Source organism: Parasteatoda tepidariorum, chromosome 6 (genome assembly GCF_043381705.1).
Source record: "Parasteatoda tepidariorum isolate YZ-2023 chromosome 6, CAS_Ptep_4.0, whole genome shotgun sequence".
In the NCBI taxonomy this organism is placed as follows: domain Eukaryota; kingdom Metazoa; phylum Arthropoda; class Arachnida; order Araneae; family Theridiidae; genus Parasteatoda; species Parasteatoda tepidariorum.
The window spans coordinates 82,396,682-82,417,747 of NC_092209.1; the positions used below are offsets into that span (position 1 = coordinate 82,396,682).

Here is a 21,066-nt window from a genome sequence, read left to right on the forward strand (position 1 = left end):
CCTAGAGCAGCACTATGGGCTATTGCTGACGGTCTAAGCTACGTTCCTTAGAATGATCCGAAGACAACATACATACGCCACATCCCGTTTTGCGGGGAGGGCACATTCACACCATCCATCCACCTATCGCTATTTGAACTAGAGAACGATTAATCACCGATCCAGTACCCGCAGAGGTATTGATTTGTTGTGGGAACTTAAAAGACTTAGTGACCCCGACAGATTTAGCATGCATCAGTCATTATTTTGAAAACAAGGAGTCTTCGTTTGGCGGGGATCGAACTCACTGCCTCTTGAACATGGGCCCAACTAAGAACAAGAAACTAAGATAAATAGCATTTTAATTGAAAGAGCATAATTTTACAGTTTGGTAAAAGTTCTTGTTGTTGTTTTTATAAAAAACATTTTTATCCCTCACAAATATTTTTTTTAATATAATAACATTTTTATTTTATTAAACTTGTTTACTCAATGGAATCTTGATGTCTTTCTGATGAAATCTCGATCGATGAGTGTCTGTGTCGATGGAATATTGCAGTTAAAATTTAAACTACTTTCCGATTGGGTAGAGCACTCATAATAGCTAAAACTCCGTGTCCAATATCGTCCCGTAGTGGACTGATCGTTAAGACACGGTTCCCAGCAGATCACCGAAGTCAAGCATCACTGGCTACGGTCAGTGTGCGGGTGGGTGACCACTTGGATCAGTCTGCGTGGGGACCGAGGGTGTGCGGTATTGGTCCTCGTTAAACTGCGCTACCGTAAAGTGCTCGACTTCGCGCGCAGGTCATCGGGCTACCGAAGCGGGGGTGCCATCCCCTCCGCAGAGGATCAAAATTGTGATGGCATGTCTTCGGATCAACCTCAGAGATGTTTCCCAGACCGTCGCCAATAGCCCATTGCGCAGATCTAGTGCGACGTAAATGAACTACAACAACCGTGTCCAATATCAGTGCTAGATAAAATTATCGATGGAAATGGGCTACAGGTAGCTTAGAGCCGAACTCTCTATACCTATGGCAACACTCAACACTTCGCGTGCTTTCACGATTAACGTATGAAGAGTCATAGAAAAAAAGAAAGTTATAACTTTCTTTTTCTGTCTCGATTTTCAAATAGATTAAAATCTTTTAAGTTAAGAGATTGCATGGAACTGAAAACTACCTTAAACATTAGTTCTAAAAGAAAGCTCCATGGAAATTTTAAGAATATTTTTAACAATTATATACCAAAAATAATAAGAAAGGAAAAAATATCGTAGTACATTATTATAAAACTGAAAATAGGAGAAGAGGGAAAGGGCCAAAAACATGCAACCGGTATTCTCCCTAGATTGCGCATTTGAGAGTTGCGATCGCCTATCATTTCCTGGTTGCTATCCGAGGAACTGAACACGATATTACCGTCAAAGAGAATTTTTTGTTATTAAATGACTGACAGATCAGTCCACAATCATTTCCCTATACGAAGAGTTCATCACGAAATTATTGCGGAAGATCCCAGGGAGCAAAAATATATCATCTAATATAAAAAAGATACAATATAATCAAGAGTGGATCCAGAAATTTTTCCTGGGGGGGGTCATAGACTCAGATTCCCCCTTATGTCTCCTTGAAAAATTAAATTATTATTTTTTTTTTCTGCAAACTATCAAAAAAAAATTTTTTTAAATATTTTTTTCGAAATTTTTTTTTTGGGGGGGGGGGGCACGCTNCCCCCCCCCCCCCGCTGGATCCGCCACTGAATATAATTCAGCCGTGCTAGAAGACGCAAGACTTGTGAATCCTATCTTATTCTAATATTAGAGCTAATATTACGAAAGATTAACTAGTATTCGAACTTTAAAAAGTATCATCTATTTCATTACTTTTGATGCTGTGTGCTACTTTTTTGTGCCACGGCACCTCAAATTATTAATAAATAAATATTTATTTCTAAAAGAAAACAAGTAATAAGATTTTCTACGAAATATCTTTTTTAGCAATGCAATGTTATGCTAAATAACTCAAGAAAATGTTAGTTTCGGTTTCGCGATTGATGAACAGACAGTTGAGTTGTTCTTATTGATGATATGCTGATGCTGATGTTGTTTATAAGACGCCCGCCATATTTGTCTTTTGTTCAACAACTTCTAATAACTGTTACTGATATTTATTTCCTTGGAAATGTCAGGTAAAAAAAAAATCATTTATCTATTAAAAGGAACGTTGAAAAACCGTTGATTTTGGTCTCTCTAGTTAGTAAGGCCATACGAAATTATTTAATATCTTCTTGCCCTCGTCTGAAAGGTATATTCTGATATTGATCATTAAGAGACTTTATGTTTTGATTTTCTATCTGCATTCTGGCTTTCTTTCTTTTAAAATATTACTTTCGAAACGTACTCTGTAAAATTATTTTAAAGATGAAAATGTTCATATTCAAATTTAAGCAATAGTTTTCAACTCTTTTTATTTTTAATTTACGTTATTTAAGAGGCCAATGAAAAAAAATTAATCTACCTTTTAGCATTCTTCAACGCTAGATTGCTATATTTCGAGTTAATATGAAATGTGTTAATGTAACTGAATATTAAGAACAAATAAATTTTTGATTTAAAAAATGCCTTGCAATGTTAAAATTTACTTAAAATCATTTGTTTTGATCGAAACAATTTTTTCCAATTTTCGTTTTACTTTGGTTCGAGTATATATTAAATATCATCTAAATTTTAAGTATTATTTTGTCAAGGTAAATTATTTGCAGAAGAAATTTATAATTTATTAGCATTTCTATCTTAATTAACAAAATATGTCTTGCATCATAAGTTGTTTGCAATCTACAGTAATTATTTAAAAAAAATTATATTACTTTGCAAACCCATAAATTCTGCTTTTGAAAACAAAAATTCTGAGAATGAATCTACTACCATCATAGAATCCAATGATATCAGTATTTCAGAAAATCAGGGGCGGATTAAACGTATGCAGGCCCTAGGCCATTCGAATTTTTGGGGCCCTTAGATCAAATTTTTTTCTGATATATTTTTTTAAAATTCAAATTTAAAAGTATTTATATATCTTTTCATTTAAGGAAGCATATTTAATATAAATTAAATTTTACTTTATTTTATTAAATTAGAACTAAAAAATAATGATAATATTTTGAAAAATCATTGTTTTTCTTATTTTTCTTAATTAATTTTCGAAAAATCCATTTTAAAGGGGCCCCAGGCCATGGCCTAGTAATGGGTAATCTGACCCTGCAGAAAATATAAATGATTTGGAATCTGTGATAATTTTTGATACTGAAAGTGACTTTAGCTGATCACAGTCTCAAGACAGTAGACTTTTGAGCTCTAGTCAATCAGATATTGAGGAATTAGAATCTGGTTTACCTTCTAATTGTAACACAACTAATCCTTTGCGATGAAGAGTCCTTGTTGTTCAAACTGATAGAATGGGCTGTTGGATTTAAAATCAAGCATAATGCTTTAAATTCATTGCTGAAAATATTAGAAATATTATATTGCATTGTATACTGAAAATATTATATTGCATTGTTTGTTACTATGGCCAATCTAAACCACTATCTCAAAGTCAGTTTTTTGAAAAATCCATCTTGGTAGTTAAGGAATTAAAAGATAATGGCTTTCAACAAAACAATATTAATTTTAGATTTTCCATAGAGCATTTTAACTGTGATGCTCCTGCTCGAGCATGGGTTAAATGCGTGTAAACCCACAATGCTTTTTGGGGTTGTGAGAAATGTGTCCAAAAAGGAACTGTTGGTTGATGGACACGTAAAGTTTCTGGAAATGTTAAGTCCCAAAAGAGCGGATGAGGATTTTGTTTCCCTTGCCCATCACGAACACCACAATGGGATTTCTCCACTTACTTCACTGGAAATAGGTTTAGTTTCTCAATTTCCTCTAGATCCTATGCACCTGGTTGACTTGGGAGTGACAAGAAAGTTAATTCTTTATTGGATTCATTATGGCAAGAGACAAAAAACAAACAGTTGCCGAATAAGTGAATAATTTGAGTAGCAATGCTTTTCCTTTTAACTTTTGTAATGTTAATTTTTTGATTAAGAAAATGATGGAAGAATACTAGTTTTTTATTTTTTTTAACAGGGCGCAATTCAATTCTTAACTGAGCAGCCCCAGTTAAGCATTATATTAATTTGTTATGTAATCTTTTCTTTTTCTTCTCTTCTTTTTTTTCATTCTGCACATTGTAATAGAGGGCATTGTTTTCTTTTGTTTTAAGTGTTTTCTTTGCATTTGGTTTGTTTGAGAAATCGCTGTTTGACCGGTTTAATGTGAGTATTTATTGTCTCCAAGATTTTGTTTGAATTTCTTTTCTGAATTGGTTTTATGTATTACATGTATTTTTTCCTGAACTTCTACAAAACCTTCAGGGTACTGAGAGAGTTAATTTTGGCATTTAATTTGGCCTCTCTCTCAATAAAAAAGGTTTTGTTTCATGGCTTCCGAGGCCGGTACCCCCTGAAGACGTTGGCTTCAGTGGTCATATTTTTATTTCCTTCGTTTTCTTCATTGCTGTATTTATATAGTCTACAGAAGCTTCTCAAAAGAGCTTGCTTCATTAAAAGAATGTCTGCCTTCTGAATTCAATCGTCAGCCGAGATCTCTAAAAGAGGTGGCTAGATGGAAGGCCACTGAATATCGTACATTTTTATTATACACCGGTCCCATTGTTATGAAAAATATTTTGCCTGAACCATTGTATATACATTTTCTATGTTCTACAGCCATATCTGTTTTGTCGAATCCTTTATTGTGCAATAATGAAATTTACATTAACCTTTGCTGAGCAATTGTTATACTCCTTTGTTGAAGACATGCAGAAATATTATGGTGATGCTTCTATTGTATATAATGTTCATAATTTGCTGCATTTAGCTGATGATGTTAGGCAACACAGAAGCTTGCCTAATTTTTCTGCGTATAAATTTGAAAACTATCTTGGCCAGTTGAAGCAACTTCTTAGAACAAAAACAAAGCATTTGGCTCAAATCAGTAAATGTTTGTCAGAGGATACTTCTTTTCTCAACCCAGAACTTGCCATTAAAGTAACATGGCTGCATCCCTTAGTAGGGAATGCTTATTGCAATGGCACATCTGAATGTGAATATGGTGCAGTTTTGTTTGATAATAGAAGATTTTCAATAATCAAATGTAAAGATTCATGTATACAATTCAACAATAAAAAGCTAATGAAAATAAGACATATTTTAAGAAAATCTTCAGGCGAATGCATATTTCTCTGTGACCAGTTTTCAACCTTAGATTATTTTTACAACTAACCATGCGACTCAGAGCTTACAGCTATGTTTAAATTTGATCTTTTGGGAAATGAACCCATTTCAGTCAAATTTAGTGAAGTGTTTGCAAAATGTATTTGTATCTGGGAGTTAAACAATTATAGTCTTTATTCATAAATTTGTAAATTTTTCTTATGTAGGTGTTTATTTGCTATTGTATGAATTTTTTTTCCTTCAAAATGTGATGTACCAAATTGAGGGGCAAGAAGCATTGCATATTTTGTATGGTCTTAGAAAAAGCACTCTCACTGTACATTTGGGCAATTCCATGGTGTAGGGACATTTAGAAATTATTATTTTGCATACTTTTTGTAAATATATTTGTATATTTCTTGCACATTTAGTAAAATTATTTTCATGTGTTCATATTCGGTAAAAAATTACTAATTATTCCTGGCCTAGACACATATTATCCAAAAAATAAATAAATAAAAACAAATACAAAATATTTATATTTGCAAAACCATGGAATTACCTATTTGCTCAACCGTTTTTCACTTTTGAAATATTAAACTCTGAATATTTTACCATTTTTATATTGCCCTACAAAAGATTTTGAGAGAAGTGGTTTGACGACTATTCTCTTTCCTTGATAATGTTAACAAGGCTAAAATAAATTTTCGGAAAACTGATTTAAAAAAAATTTAGTTGTGAATTTTTTTTTTTTTTTTGTAATGTGAAGCTTTCTATATAAAAATATTAAATATATGTGAAAATCTCATTTGCGAATTTCTTGTCACTTTTGATTTTTCTATTGCACGCCAGTATAATTCAAATGGATGTTGCCTCTTTGTTGATCGTAAAGCAAGTAAATTATGTGATACAGTTTAAGTGTGCAGATGAAAAATCAGTATCCCACATATCGAAAAAAAAATTTTTTGATCAAATATAAATTTTTTTTAAAAATTATTTTTGCAGATTCTGTTCTAATGTTGATAGTGTTAGCAACGGAAAGAAAATAGTTGTGATTCAGTTTTTTAAAAATCTATTGTGAAGTACATGGGGTTTTTTTTTTTTTTTTTCAATTGCATTGTAATTTTACTATTTACAATTATTCTAAATGGAAAATTATTACTTTGAATAATTATTCATTTTTTTATTTTGAGTAATAAAATAACGACCTCTTTTCACCTTGACAGGCTAGCCAAAACTTGTCTAAAATGTTTATAAATGCATTTTTTGAGCTATAAAGTTATAATAAATTATAGTTTTTATTTTCTCTTCAAAACATTTATACTTTTTTTTTGCACTCTTTCTAAACAGTTTTGGGAAGGATGTCGCCAAATTTTTTTTTGTCTTTGAACTTAACAGCTTGCAGAGCTGAAATAGTTAGAGAAATATTGTGCTAATTTGTTTCATCATGTAAATATGCTTATGCACTTAATTCGACATCTTACATTATAACAGTGTTTTCACTACAGCGCGAGAATCTCGCTTATTTTTTTCTTTTCTTGCATTAAAAAATTATTAACGTGAGAAGATTGCGCACTCTATTAATCAATTTCAAAATTAGCGAATTTTGGAAAAAAATTCGTCTTCTGCTATTTTGAATAAAATCCGTTTAACTTTTCTTCCTTGATCTTTCATTATTTTCGACATGGATCCCTGTTATCTAGCTTCCCTATTTACCAGTATAGTTCAGAACCGGTGCGAACAGCAGAACACAATGCTCCCCCCCCCTCCCGAATGACGGAACACCTTTCAGAACAAATTTTTCTACAACCACGTGTAAGATTTCTTCATGTAAGACGTTTAAATTTTTTTCAATGCTACAAATTTACTAAGTGATTCCGAATTGTTCAGCATCTGTTGCAAGGTCATTTAGCACTCAAAACCGAATTAAGACAAAATATCGTATACAAATGACTGATAAACATTTGAGCAACCTAATGAGAAAAGCTGATGAAAAAGTAGATATAGAACGTTTTCCATATGATGATGCAGCAAAAATATTCAATGCTTTAAAAATTAGAAGATGTTAAAAATGTATTATAATTAAGGAAATTTTTTTTTTCCCCAAGTCTATTCGCGTTTCTTTAATTTTTAGAAATCTCACTTAACTTTTTGAGATCTCACCCTGTTTTTGAGAAAGGGTGAGAAATTCTCTCTCATTTTTTTTCTGTAATGAAAACACTGTTATAAGTATATTGTTATACTTCATACCTTCATCATAATTTTTGTACTGTGTATATAAATGTTTAATTTTATTGTATGTAAAAATCTATTTCAAAGGAAAAAAGTATGCTGTTGTGAATTTCACAGAAAGTGACACTGTCGAAGTCATACCGACTAAGTGGTTATTGGGCAAAGGTGTGGCGAAGTGGCCCAGCAAGTTGCCCACTTGTAAAATTACTAAGTATCTGCAGGACAACTTGCCTGCTGATGACCAATGGGAGAATTTTAAAGTTAAAGTTCTTTGCTCTTCCAGTTAGTATTTTTTCTTCTTTTTATTATTTTTTTCATTAGGATTTTACGAAGATTAAAAAAGAAAAAAATTTAATTTTAGATTGTTTTAAAAGTGCTCACATTAAAGCTCAAGAAGCGCAAGAAACATCAAATCTTGAGTCATCTGCGTCTGAAGATGAGACAACTAATACAAAAAGGAAACGGCAAATACCTGTACGATTTAGGCAGGATTCCAGTACAGATGATGATCTGGAAAATTTTTCAAATTCTAAGAAATCTAGAAAGAAAAGGTTTAAGGCACACACCCCACCCTCTTTAAGTTGTGAGTATATTTTTTAATTTTTATTTATCTTCACTTTTAAAGTCAACATTATAAATATAAGATTTATTTCACTTTATACAGTTACCACTGAAATCCCGGCTGTTGCGCAGTCATCCCAAAGCTATTCGGAATCTATGTTGGCAGAGAGTGACATTGAGATTACTCTCGATGTCTGTATATGTTCAAATTTGATTTAATTTTAATGCTATAATATACAGTGTGCTTTAATAAAAAATATTAAAAATTGCAAAATTCTACTATATTCATTTTATCTAGCCAGATTGGCAATTATAGATTTTTGTCAGGGGTCTGTCCAGACATTTTGTGAAAGGCTCGTTTTTGTAAAATTGTGAAAAAATTACTCGTAATTTGTGAATATAAAATAAACGTTAAGTCACATTCTTTCAGTTCTGCTTTTGTGAATTTGTGCAAATAGGGTCCTGTTATTGCAAAAAACATTTTCAAGGAATTTTTAAATTGTAAAGAGATACAAGATTATGCTCAACACTGTAAAATTGTAATTAAAAAAAATTAAATTTTGAAAGATAAACAGCAATTGCTGCTAATAAATAAGAGATGCAACATACAAATATTTGGTATTTAGTCAATACTGCTGAACGCAGAATATTCATTTCGGAAGAATAAAGGAAGAAGCGTCTGCCGAAGACAAAACTTAGTTCATTTACTTCTGTCTTTCTCTCCCCCCCCCCCTGTGAAGGGTTTATTCGATTAATAAAACAATACTGAAGATAAACAAATTTGTGAAGGGTCCGATTAAGAGATAAATTATTTTGTGAAGGGTCCGTTTTTAAGTTAAAATATTTTGTGAAGGGTTCGTTTTTATGAAAAGATATTTTGTGAAGGGTCTGTGAACAGACCCAAATTTCTTCTAAACAGACCCCTGTCTGTATAATAAATATAGCAATAAAATATATTCAAAAAATTATTCACAGCCTCCTGAAAACTTTCAACATTATTGCAAATATTTTTAATCCTAACCAATTGTGAAAAAACTAAATTTTTAAAAATTACACAGATTAGTATTAAAGTTGCAGAAAAAAATAACTTTAAATTTAAAAGCTTTTCTTTTATCAAAAACACCAATTTTAATTATTTTATTAAGAATATCAATTTTAAAATCTAAATATTCAACATTTAAGCAATTCTCATTAGTTTTCTTCAAAACTAAATCTTTAGGATAAGTACTGTAAATAAAATTATAATTATCACAATTAAACAAAATGAAATCATCAATATATCTAAAAGCATTAAATTCATTATACTCAAGAAATTTAGCATTAAAAAAAAAACGCAAAAAAATATTAGCAAAAGCACCAGAAAAGGAATTACCTTGGGGAATTTCTATAAATTGTTTATAAAAATCTAAACCATTAAAAAGAACATTCTCAAAAAGATTAAAGCTACATAAATCCAACCAATAAGACTTAGGTACCAATTTTCTCATTAAATAAATGCCTAACAAATATTCCACTACAAATTTTCAAAATCAAAAGTATTAATGCTAGAAATTCTTGAGTATAATGAATTTAATGCTTTTCGATATATTGATAATTTGATTTTGTTAATTGTGAATTATAATTTTATATAGAGTATTTAACCTAAAGATTTGGTTTTGAAGAAAACTAATGAGAATTGCTTAAATGTTGAATATTTAGATTTTAAAATTGATATTGTTGATAAAATAATTAAAATTGGTGCTTTTGATAAAAGAAAATCTTTTAAATTTAAAGTTATTTTTTTCTGCAACTTTAATACTAATCTGTGTAATAAAATTTTAAAAAATTTAGTTTTTTCACAATTGGTTAGGATTTTCTCAGTACCCTCAGTATGGTACTCAGATTCTCTTAGTACCGTTGAAAGTTTTCAGGAGGTTGTGAATAATTTTTTTAATAATTTGAGAAATAATGATTTTCCTTTTAACTTTTGTAATGTTAACTTTTTGATTAAGAAAATGATTGAAGAATAGTAGTTTTTTATTTCTTTTAACAGGGCGCAATTCAAGTCTTAACTGAGCAGCCCCAGTTATGCATTATATTAATTTGTTATGTAATCTTTTCTTTTTCTTCTCTTCTTTTTTTTTTCATTCTGCACATTTTAATAGAGGGCGTTGTTTTCTTTTGTTTTAAGTGTTTCCTTTACATTTGATTTGTTTGTGAAGTTGCTGTTTGACCGGTTTAATGTGAGTATTTATTGTCTCCAAGATTTTGTTTGAATTTCTTTTCTGAATTGGTTTTATGTATTACATGTATTTTTTCCTGGACTTCTACAAAACCTTCGGGGTACTGAGAGAGTTAATTTCGGCATTTAATTTGGCCTCTCTCTCAGTAGAAAAGGTTTTATTTTATGGCTTCCGAGGCCGGTACCCCCTGAAGACGTCAGCTTCGGTGGTCATATTTTTGTTTCCTTCATTGCTATATTTATTCTTTCTTTTGAAAATTCTGCTGCTTTTAAGCTCGTTTCTTTCAAAGATAGTTTTGTCAATTTAGAATTAAATATTTTGTATTCTTTTACCCTGCCTGTATAATAAGTATTAGTTATAGTTTTTTTAGAAATTTTTTTAAATTTTTCATAAAATTATTAGTTAACTTTTTCGGCTTGTTTTAAAGTATTATTAAATTTTTGCTTACTCCTAAGATTAGTTTGCTATTTATCATTTTTGTAGGGGCCCCATCAATTCCCATTAACCTTGATGAAGTTCCGCAGACTTCCAGCGAAGTCCCAGAGATGTTTCCAGCAATGCCAGAGCTGAATAATTTGTATCCAGAAACCTCTGTTGCAGTTCCAGTGCCAGAAATTATTGGTGTTGTTGGAGCCAATGCTGCCTCATTATTTGGAATGAGTGAGTTGTTATTTCAATTATTTCTATCATTATTTATTGATAATGATTAAATAAAAGTTGTCTTAATATATAGTCTTTTATAAACTTATAACCAGGGTTGGGTTTTTGACGTCAGAAAGTGGTTTTTGACATGACAAGGGTATAATACTGGTTTAAACCGTCAAAAATGTCAAAAACTAAAGTTTGCCAAAAAAAATATATAAACTTCAAAACTACCAACAGTTGCCATGCATTATATTGAAATTTAATTATACTATAGGTAATAAGCAGGTTTTAAAATATTTTTTAATTAAAATTAAAGTAAAATAACAGATTTAAAATCTCAGAAATTTATATTCAAATGCATGTGCAGAAAAATTTTGCACAAATTTTTTTTAAATATTTATATTTTGAATATTTAAAAAAATTTTGTGCAAAATTTTTCTGCACATGCATTTGAATATACATTTCTGAGATTTTAAATCTGTTATTTTACCTTAATTTTAATTAAAAAATATTTTAAAACCTGCTTATTACCTATAGTATAATTAAATTTCAATATCTTAAGTATCAAAAAAATTTTTTTTTGATACTTAAGAAAAATAAAAGTTTATTACTATGCATTTTTGACATATAAGGAACATATAACTAATATTTATAAGGAACTTACAAGTTATGTTGTATAAATACAAACTTGATATAAGATACAAGTGTATAAAAAATTTTTTTTAATGTTATACCGAATATCTTTATTATCCAGTATGTTAATTTGAATTTAAAAGTAGTTATATTTATGAATAATGATAAATATAATTCATATTGTTTATTATATTTATTTATAATTATTACACTTATCATTTTAAAACAATTTTTATCTCTTAATTTTTTTTTCTCCACTTGTATTAAGAATACAAATAATGCATATCTTGAAAGCAAGAAGTAATTATTCAACAGCTGAATATTTAGATATTCAACAAAACTATATCGTATTCAGCAAAATGAAATTCACAAGTATTTGGATAAACTAAATTTTCAGCATAGTAAATGAATAGGCTGAATATACTGTAAATCGACACTAACTACTCTGTGTATTTAACAGAAAGCACTTAAATTTGTATTGTCTTATGTTAAAAAGATTATTAAGAAGATTTAAAAGAATATTAAAAAGATTTTTCTTTAAAAGATGTCTAATGTACAAAACTGCTAATGTTTATCTTTAAAAATGTCTAATTTTTAGTATAATCTATACTATACACTAAATTTGGTTATAAATAAATTTCTTAATAATATCACTGCAGATTTTCAATAACACATGAAAATGAATACATAATATTACAAAAGATGTGAGCTTTCAAAAGTACAAGATTTTGGTTACTATTCAAAATATAAGTGTTTCTTCAAAATTTTAAATTTATTTTTTCTAGAACATATTTAGAAACACTATCCTTTATAAAAAATATATAAATTTTATGTATTAATTAAATTTCACATATGAATATAGGTTTTTGACATTTTTGACAGTGAGGTTTTTGACGTGACGGTTTAAACCATGGTTTAAACTGTCAAAAACTGTCACATGTCAAAAACCTGCCAACCCTGCTTATAACATTTAAATATTTTTTTTACATAATATTGTAAACTATTTTTTGACAAATTTTACAAAGCCATGTAACGTTTTGTAGATTGATCAACTGCACCAATGAACAAACGTTCTTAACTAAATTATGACGTTTGTTCACACCTATTCCGATGAACCTGCAGTTCGTCACCTAGGGGTAGAGATGTCGCTCGATTCATCGTATCATATCTCTCTCCCCCCCCCAGTCCTATTATGCTGCCTCTTGGTGGTGGAATGGGTGAAGTACGTCCGGAGTTTTATACTCCTGGTTGGGTCACCCAAGGCGGGTAGGCCATTCCACTATACCGAGCTAAAGCATAAAGACAATGGGCAAAGTCAGTCTTCTTCCACGGTTCTAGTACCAACAGAAGCTGCACACTTCTCCTTCCCCATGAACTTTCCCTGTATGCCTAAAATGTAATGTGCACCAGGCTACACCTGATCATTTGCTGTCCTGTATGGGACTAGAGAAGAATTTTTATCTTGGAGGGTCCGGCGATGGTATATGATTTTCTGTCGGTGAACGGTCTTCTTGGTCTAGCCTTGTTCTGGGCCAAGTGGATTAAGTAACAACAACAGCATGTCTTTTTATGTCATAATTATGGATTCTAATATATTTATAATTTTTAATGATTTCAATAGTTCATATTAGACATGTAGTTGTTGGCATCTATAGAAAGTCAATTCTACGAGCATAAATGGAGCTCTTGTCTGTACCTCAATGCTTAGCAATCACTTATTATTCAGTGCTTATGTCCTATTGCTAAAGCTATCACACTGTAGCTAATGTATGTTTCTGTCACCATGTTGTCATACATCATCATATTTATTTGCATCTTAAAGTTGTCTTTTTTTGATGTTACAATGATAGTTACGCATTGTGTGGAATCTACCATTAAGGTCACGGAATTAGCTTAAGTGCCCTAGTAATTATTATGTACATTTGTCACTCCAGGGAACGATGCAGTCCCTATAGTGTCAAGTATGGCAGAAAAAAGGTGTCTCTTTAAGATCCAATACAAATTATCTTTATTAGTCTTTATTTTGTTAACTGCAAGTGCAAATATTAAAATTTGATTTTATCTTTTATTTAGTGAAACGTTTGTTTTGTGAATTGGAGCGGTTGAGGCTGGAGATGAAAAAATTGGCGCAGGAGCATGCCCGAATGAATGCCACATTAGTAGGGTTACAAATTGATGCTGGAAAAAAGGTTGCCAGTCCCATTACTTCCAATCCTATTCCGAACCTTGATTTGCCAATCCAAACAGATGAAGATTTAGTTTGTTTAAATCAAAAGTTATCAGAAGATACTAAATTGTCTTCAATTTTGGTAATTATAACATTTTTAAAGTATTTTTTAATTGATTAACTTATAAATCAGGGTTGGGGTTTTGGACGTCCTAAACTAGTTTTGGACAGGACACATGGGTTTTACTGTCGTAAACTGAGTAAAACTGTCTTAAAGTGTCCAAAACCTTGAACTTTGGTTAAAGGTAAAAATTCTATATATGTAACCATTGTACACATAATAATTACATGTATCTATAAATATTTTATATTTTTTATGCAATTTACTTTAACTTATTAAAGGAAAATAATATTATATAATAGGAAAAGGTTTATAATTTTTGAAGGTCCACAATTCATTGACAGACAAAAGTGAATGTCTTATCCTTTAAATATAAATATGCTTTTAATACTGATAAATTATGCTTTTACATAAGAATAAATAATGCACTATTAAAAAAAATTTTTTTTTTAAAAAAAATACTAAATTTGTTTAAAAATCAACCTTTTATTTTTCACAATATTTAAAAAAAAAAATGTTATAAATTCTGCATTACTGGATGATAAAAAAAAATCTATTTAAGTAAAAAATTGTTTTTAAATATAAATATATTAGTTTAAATTGGAAATACAAAATAACTGAAAAATGTATTAACTGTTTTAAAGGGCATAACATCAGTTTCAGTTACTGACACTGGTGATGTATCACCACTATGCTAAACGAATTGAACATGAATGAAATAACAATATTCTTGAACAGTACTATAGATAAATAAACCTGTTTATGACTAACCAAACACTTAGTCCCTAATAGCTTAACCTGATTGGCAAGGTCAAACTTCAGTTATGTGCTATTGAATTTAAAGAGGACCAATTGAACTTGATTACTGATTAATCTCCTTTGTTTAATGTTTAAATTGAAGAGTCAAACAATATTAATAAAACATTATACTTTAAAAAACAAATATTCTCCAGTAGATTTAATTATAAATATGTTATTAGTTCTATGCTTATTTTACCTTTTAAATATTGTTCAGATAAAATTGTGACATAATTTGAGTAAAAGGGTTTTTGACAGGACGGTTTAAACCGTGTATTAATCCATTCTGTTCTAAACCTTGCCAACCCTGTTATAAATAATTATTGACATAATATTTCAAAGAAATTTTTTTTTTCGTGTGCTATATTTAATTTTTTGCAGACACTTTTAAAAGCAAATCAATTTATTGTAGCCACTTAAATTTAGAAAGGTACAAGCAGTTTCTTATTTATTTTTGACAAAATGTTGATTCCTTATATAATGAAGACATAAATCCTTTCTTTTAATGTCATTTAATATTTTAAAAATAATATATTCAGCATATATATTATCTAAAATAAATGAAATATAGAGTACAAAAGTGGTGTCAAAAACTTATGTGGTGTTAGTCCAGTAAGGGTTAAATCTCTTTTAAATATATTAAAACATTTCTTAAATTTTAATCATTTAGATATATTTTGGTGCTGGACAAAAAAAAAAAAAAAANAAAAAAAAAAAAAAAAAAAAAAAGGGAAAAAATATTTAGCTAGCTTATACCATTTAGATGTTATTTAAAATATAATCTTTTAGGGGGGGGGGACTAAAACAAAACTCATTTCAAATTAAATTTTTTAAAAAAGGAAATTAAAATAAAAAAAAAGTTTAGTTTTTATTATTTTACTAATTCCAAACATTTTGTAAAATAACCATCATAATAATTGTTTGTTAATCATACAATAAGTGAGTTAAACTTACTTAAATTTCTCAAATAAAAATAAATTTTTAAAAAGTTTTTACTTTAGTAAAATTTATTTGTATATTTAGTTAGCTTTGCCTTGCTCTTTTACTTTACATTTTATTGCAATTTGTCTTACAGCAATAAATACTAAATTATGCTTAAACTGGTTCCTTAAAATTTTTCTGTCTATTTTGCTTCAATAATAATTTTTTGCTTTTATTTTTCTTTTAGGTTAGCTACCTTTCAAATATATGTTATGGCAAACAATTGTCCTTCTTTACCACTAACTTATTAAAAAAATTTATTGCGAAAGATGTTGCTCTGCAATACAGTAGACTTGGGAGAAAGGGAAAGAAATCTCTTGAAGACTTGAGGGAAATATATCATGTGCTTTTGGGTATGCATTTTTTATTTCTAAACAATGAATAGAATGAATTTAAATTTTTTTTAAATTTTTCCAAGCTTCATGACCAGGGTTATATTGAGTGTGTTTTATGGAAAATGAAGAGGCATTTGTTCTATGTTGGTGAAAAAGAGAATGGATATTTAAAGTTAATTGCTTAGGATTTTAGTCATTGAGTTGTTGAAACTATGGATGCTGTTTTCAATACAAATGTAAATAATAACAATCTCAAGCTCAATACCTGCTCTAGTTCTGGTTAGAAAGTTTGCAACTGCTTACTACAGCTTATTCCGCGAGGCGATATTTTCAAACAGATAATTTTGTTTTCAATAAAGGAAGTAAATAGATCATTTCTGAGTTCAAATCTGCAGTATTTAATAAAATATTAATGATATTAAGTAATTCTGGTGAGTTTGAAGTGAAAATTTGTTTTAGTTATTTATAGATATATTGTTAAAAAAGGTGACATGGTTGCTAGATTTTGAATAACTCGCTTTTTTGGCAATCCTGATTTGCCCTCTTTCCAATTGTTTATTACTGTAAGTTCTTGTTGCAAGCTGTGCACCATCTTACTTTTGTGTTAGCACCTTTAGCATTGTAAACAAAAGTATTGTGAGCACCAAATGGCTTTAAAATACACCTGAAGCAGTAACCCGGAAGTATAGGCAGTATGGAGCTTGCAGCGTTCCCTAGTGTAGAAAACACCATCCATAGTTTACCATCTCTTACTATACAGCTTATTTGTGGAAAAAAATTAAAAAGCAATAATTACATTCTAAAGGAAAAGATAGATTTAAATTTAAGAGAATAGTTTGAAATAAAAAGAAGTCTTCTTAAAAATAACATTTAAGTTAAAATGTTTGATTTAAAAAAAACATGTGATACCCATACATGCTCCACTGCTGTAAATTACATTGCTTGAAAATAGTCAAATTATGATAAAAGAATAAAACATTTAAATATATATCTATATGTGTGTCCGAGAATTGCCAGAAATAAAATAGAATATCAAAACTTTCTTTTCTTTTTTATGAAGAACTTTCTTCTAAGCCTGGCTTTTGCCTGCACAGTCACCATGCCTTAATGTACAGGATATCCGCGCACCTGAAAAGTCATGAATTTCGGTATTGAGCAAAATTTGTCATGATTTTAACTATCTTTTAAAAAAACATCATGGAAAGTCGTGGATTTAGGTCACCAAAGAATTTTATTTTTAAAATGGAACCCCCCCCCCCAATTTCATGGTGTTTCGAATATCTGAATTTGTAACAAAATCCCCACTCAGAATCATATTTTATTAAAATATAAAATGTTTTTATCATGTTCTTTAAAAATTATGGTGTTATTTTAAAAAATGAAAGAAAAAACATCATTTCTAGAGTGAAGTATCTTTTAAACTTCTGTAATTTCAGAATTATTATTATTTTTATTTTATCAATTTAAAATTATAGCTGAAACAGGCAGGAAAATCAGGAGTACTTCTTTTCTTTCTGATGAACAAGAAAAGTATCTTTAGAATATAATTCTGCAGAAAAAAAGAAGAAAAAAATTATTTGCTCAGCTTATTTTTTCAGCTATTTCATTGCTTCAACTCTTTCTTTACTCTGTTTTTCAAATTTAAAATCAATACATATGAAGATGAAGAGTATAACAGTTTTGATTATACCTATCATTTCAATTTTGCTATTATAATCAGGGTTGCAAAAAACCCGGGTTTTTGTAGAAAAACCCAACCTGGGTGGGTTTTATAGGGCTTTTCTGGGTTCTATTGGACTTTTCTGGGTTTTTCATGGGGGCTTTTTCAAAAGAGAGGCAGGGATAAGTACCTTATTTTAAAAAAGCTTATTTTAATATTAATAATTAAGTTTAATTTTATAAATTGACTTCATATAGATAATTAATACAAATAAATTGATGTGAAAGTCAGAAAAAAGTTTCTTCTGACATCACGATACAAAATGTTATATGTACTCACATACATCACACATTTGAAACTTATTTTAACACAGGATTACTTTTTATTTATATTTTAATCTTAAAAAATATTTGAGGAACATTCTTTATTGGCATAGAAAGCGAATAAATGGCATTGAATAATCAATGACCATACAGTCAAATCTAGTCAGCAATTTGACTTTCCTGTCTCCAACACAATTAGTTTTTTCACTATAGGTTAATTTTTTTTAGGCTAGACTACATAAATATTTCAATAGAATAGCTCTTTAATATAACAGAGGATAAAAAAAGAAATCAATCTTAGAAAAACCCAGTAAAACCCACTTTAGAGTGGGTTTTACCCAGTAAAACCTGGGCGGGTTTTATTGGGCAGGTGGGTTTTTTGCAACCCTGATTATAATGCTTCATTAACAGGGTGTATAAAAATCATGATTTTTTTTAAAAAATCAAAAAAATCGGATTTTTTTGATTTTAATCGGATTTTTTTGATTTTAATCATGATTTTTTTATAATTTCAATTCTATGGAATATAATCAATTTTGTGTACCATAGATTTAAAGTTGTATTGTATTACTATTGTTACTTATGGTATACATTGGAAATAAACATTACTAACCATTATCAACAAAATATTTCTTAATAATTTAAAAGCAAAAGGTGAAATAAGAAATAAACAATAACAAAGTGATTTCAAACTACAAATCAAGAAAGAAATTGTTTATCAAACAATATGTGATAATTATTAATTCTACATCTACAATATCAAATTATTTAAACAATCATTTAATTAGTTTTATTTAAAGATTTAAACATAAGGACTAATTTAGCTGCCTTTTCTACACCCAATTGATTCCGTAGTTTAGTATGTACAAGTCCAAAAGTGGAAAACATCCTCTCTATCCCTGCAGTTGTTCCTTTTGCAGTACATAACAACTGTATTGCATCAAACTCTTTTTGACCTACACAGTTCTTTAGAAGCGCAATTGATTTCCACCATTCCAAGATGTTTAAAGATTCTAGAGATTCTTTATCAAACAAAGTTCCATTAAACGGAGGAGAGCGTACAATGAATTTTAGCAAAATACTTAATAAGGAGGTTTCTCCATACTTTTCTTTAACAAAGTTTACAGCTTGATCTTTTTCATTTAGTGTTAAACATTGTACTTCAGAATTAGGATCCAAGAGGTAAGCTAGGAAATGAGCTGGTGTTAACGCTTGTTCATATCGTTTAGTAAAAAAATTTTTGCAGCAATTATTATTAGAATCTTTCAGAGTTTCCTTTAAATTTTTCCAGATGTTGACAACATTTGATAAACTACAATTATCTTTTTGCATTTTATCTAATGCTACAGAAATGGGTTTTAACATTAAAAGCATATCTTCTGCATTTCTTTTAATTGCCATATTCATGACTTTTGACCTGATATTGGTGTCGATATCATCCCTATTATCCTCACAAGCTTGCATGAAAGTTGACCAATTCTTGATGTAGCTTTCTAATGAATCACACATAGAATTCCAGCGCACTTCAGTTGGCCGAATTAATCCAGTACGAAGTAGAAATGTTGAATTATATGAGTGAGATCTGAGAAATATATCGAACGAAAGTATTTTATATACTCCGATAGTAAGAGCGTTTTGAACCAGTTAGAAAATTTTCGCAGTGATACTCACCCAATCTTATGCTTCATTAATCNAAAATCAGTGATTTTTTTAAAAAAATCATTTGATTTAAATCATGATTTTAATCAATGATTTTAATCATTTGATTAAAATCATTTACACCCTGTTCATTAAGTCATGAAAATTTCTTGGAATTAGTCATGGAAAGTCATGAATTTGAAAATCTGAAATGTGGCAGATACCCTGAATGTACTAGTCTGTTTGTCCTTCAATTTTTGGGTTTTAACCTGATCTCAAACTATTAGTCAGTGAAGTAGTGGGAAGTGAATGTAGTCTATCTTCATCATTAAAAAGCCAGTTTTTAATGAGCTTTTTTTTCTTCAAAGTAAAATAAAAAGTAATTTTTTATTGCAAAATTTATATCAACTATTTATTTAAAAATTAAAAATGTTTTTTTTTTTTTTTTTTGTAAGTTGTTCACTTTACTTTTTTCCTCTTATTTTTATTAGCTACAATGTCACTCCACTTTCCAGAAGCTAAACGTGAAGAGCTCTCAGAAAGACTTGGCAAGGTCCTCTCTTGTGCAAGAGAATGGGGTTATTCCACGAAAAGATCTTCCCTGGTGGAGTTTAACGACCTCAGTAATTCATTGCATGTATCGGATAGCTTGTAAAAACGAAAAAGAACATGCTATATTTTCTCTTTTATTTCATTTTTTATTAAATTTTTCACTGTGATATAACCTAGGAATTGTAAAAAATCAGTACTAAAGAATTTAGCTTAATTATTTTTGAATTTATTGACTTGTGGCATAACTACCACTATAAATGTTAAATATCAATTCCCTAGTACAGTGGTTCTCAACCTTTTTTTTGTGGCGGCACACTTTTAACGATTTCGAAATTTGACGGCACACAATGAAGAAAATTAGTTTAAGAGTTGTTTACTAACCTATAATACACTGTGTTAAATAGTTTGTGATAATAATTTTGAATGTGAAATAAAATAATATGTACTACAAAAGCTTATTTATTTAGAGATTAATTATTTCTTCCGACTAATTTTTTATTAGTTAGTAACAGTTATTTTTTTTTTCTAGTTATTAATTGTTAACTTGTTTTCTATAGTTATTAACTGTTATTTTTTTGTGATTTCTTGTCAACTAGTTTTTTTTTGCTAATTATCAAATTGTTAGCTTATTTTTTTGTTAGTTATCCTTTGTTAATTTGCTTTTATAACTATTAATTGCATAGCTTGCTTTAATGATTAGTTTATATTGAATAGTTAATATTTAGCTTTCTTTCTTTTGTTAATTAATAATTTTAATAGTCAATAAATTTTCTACTAATTTCATTATTTTTTTTAATTGCCAGAGACAAGACAATCGCCGACAAAAATGTTCACGTGGTTAAAGCCTGGAAAAAATTATAAAAAGTATATGTACATATATATATACACTTTTCTTTAATTTAAACTTTACTCATAATAAAAAAAAGTATTAAAATTTTTTTTGTATCATTTCTAATA

General features: G+C 29.2%; 1 protein-coding gene across 1 annotated transcript; it reads left to right on the forward strand.

The window, feature by feature from the left end:
• The first annotated feature begins 1,689 nt into the window (after positions 1–1,689).
• On the forward strand, positions 1,690–20,323 carry LOC107450010 (uncharacterized). Its single transcript, XM_016065712.3, has 7 exons — positions 1,690–2,172; positions 7,561–7,755; positions 7,835–8,056; positions 10,740–10,916; positions 13,608–13,843; positions 15,789–15,954; positions 20,049–20,323. The coding sequence occupies exons 1-7, from the start codon at positions 2,166–2,168 to the stop codon at positions 20,210–20,212; spliced, it is 1,167 nt and encodes a 388-aa protein (XP_015921198.2). The 5' UTR covers positions 1,690–2,165; the 3' UTR covers positions 20,213–20,323.
• Positions 20,324–21,066: the final 743 nt, after the last annotated feature.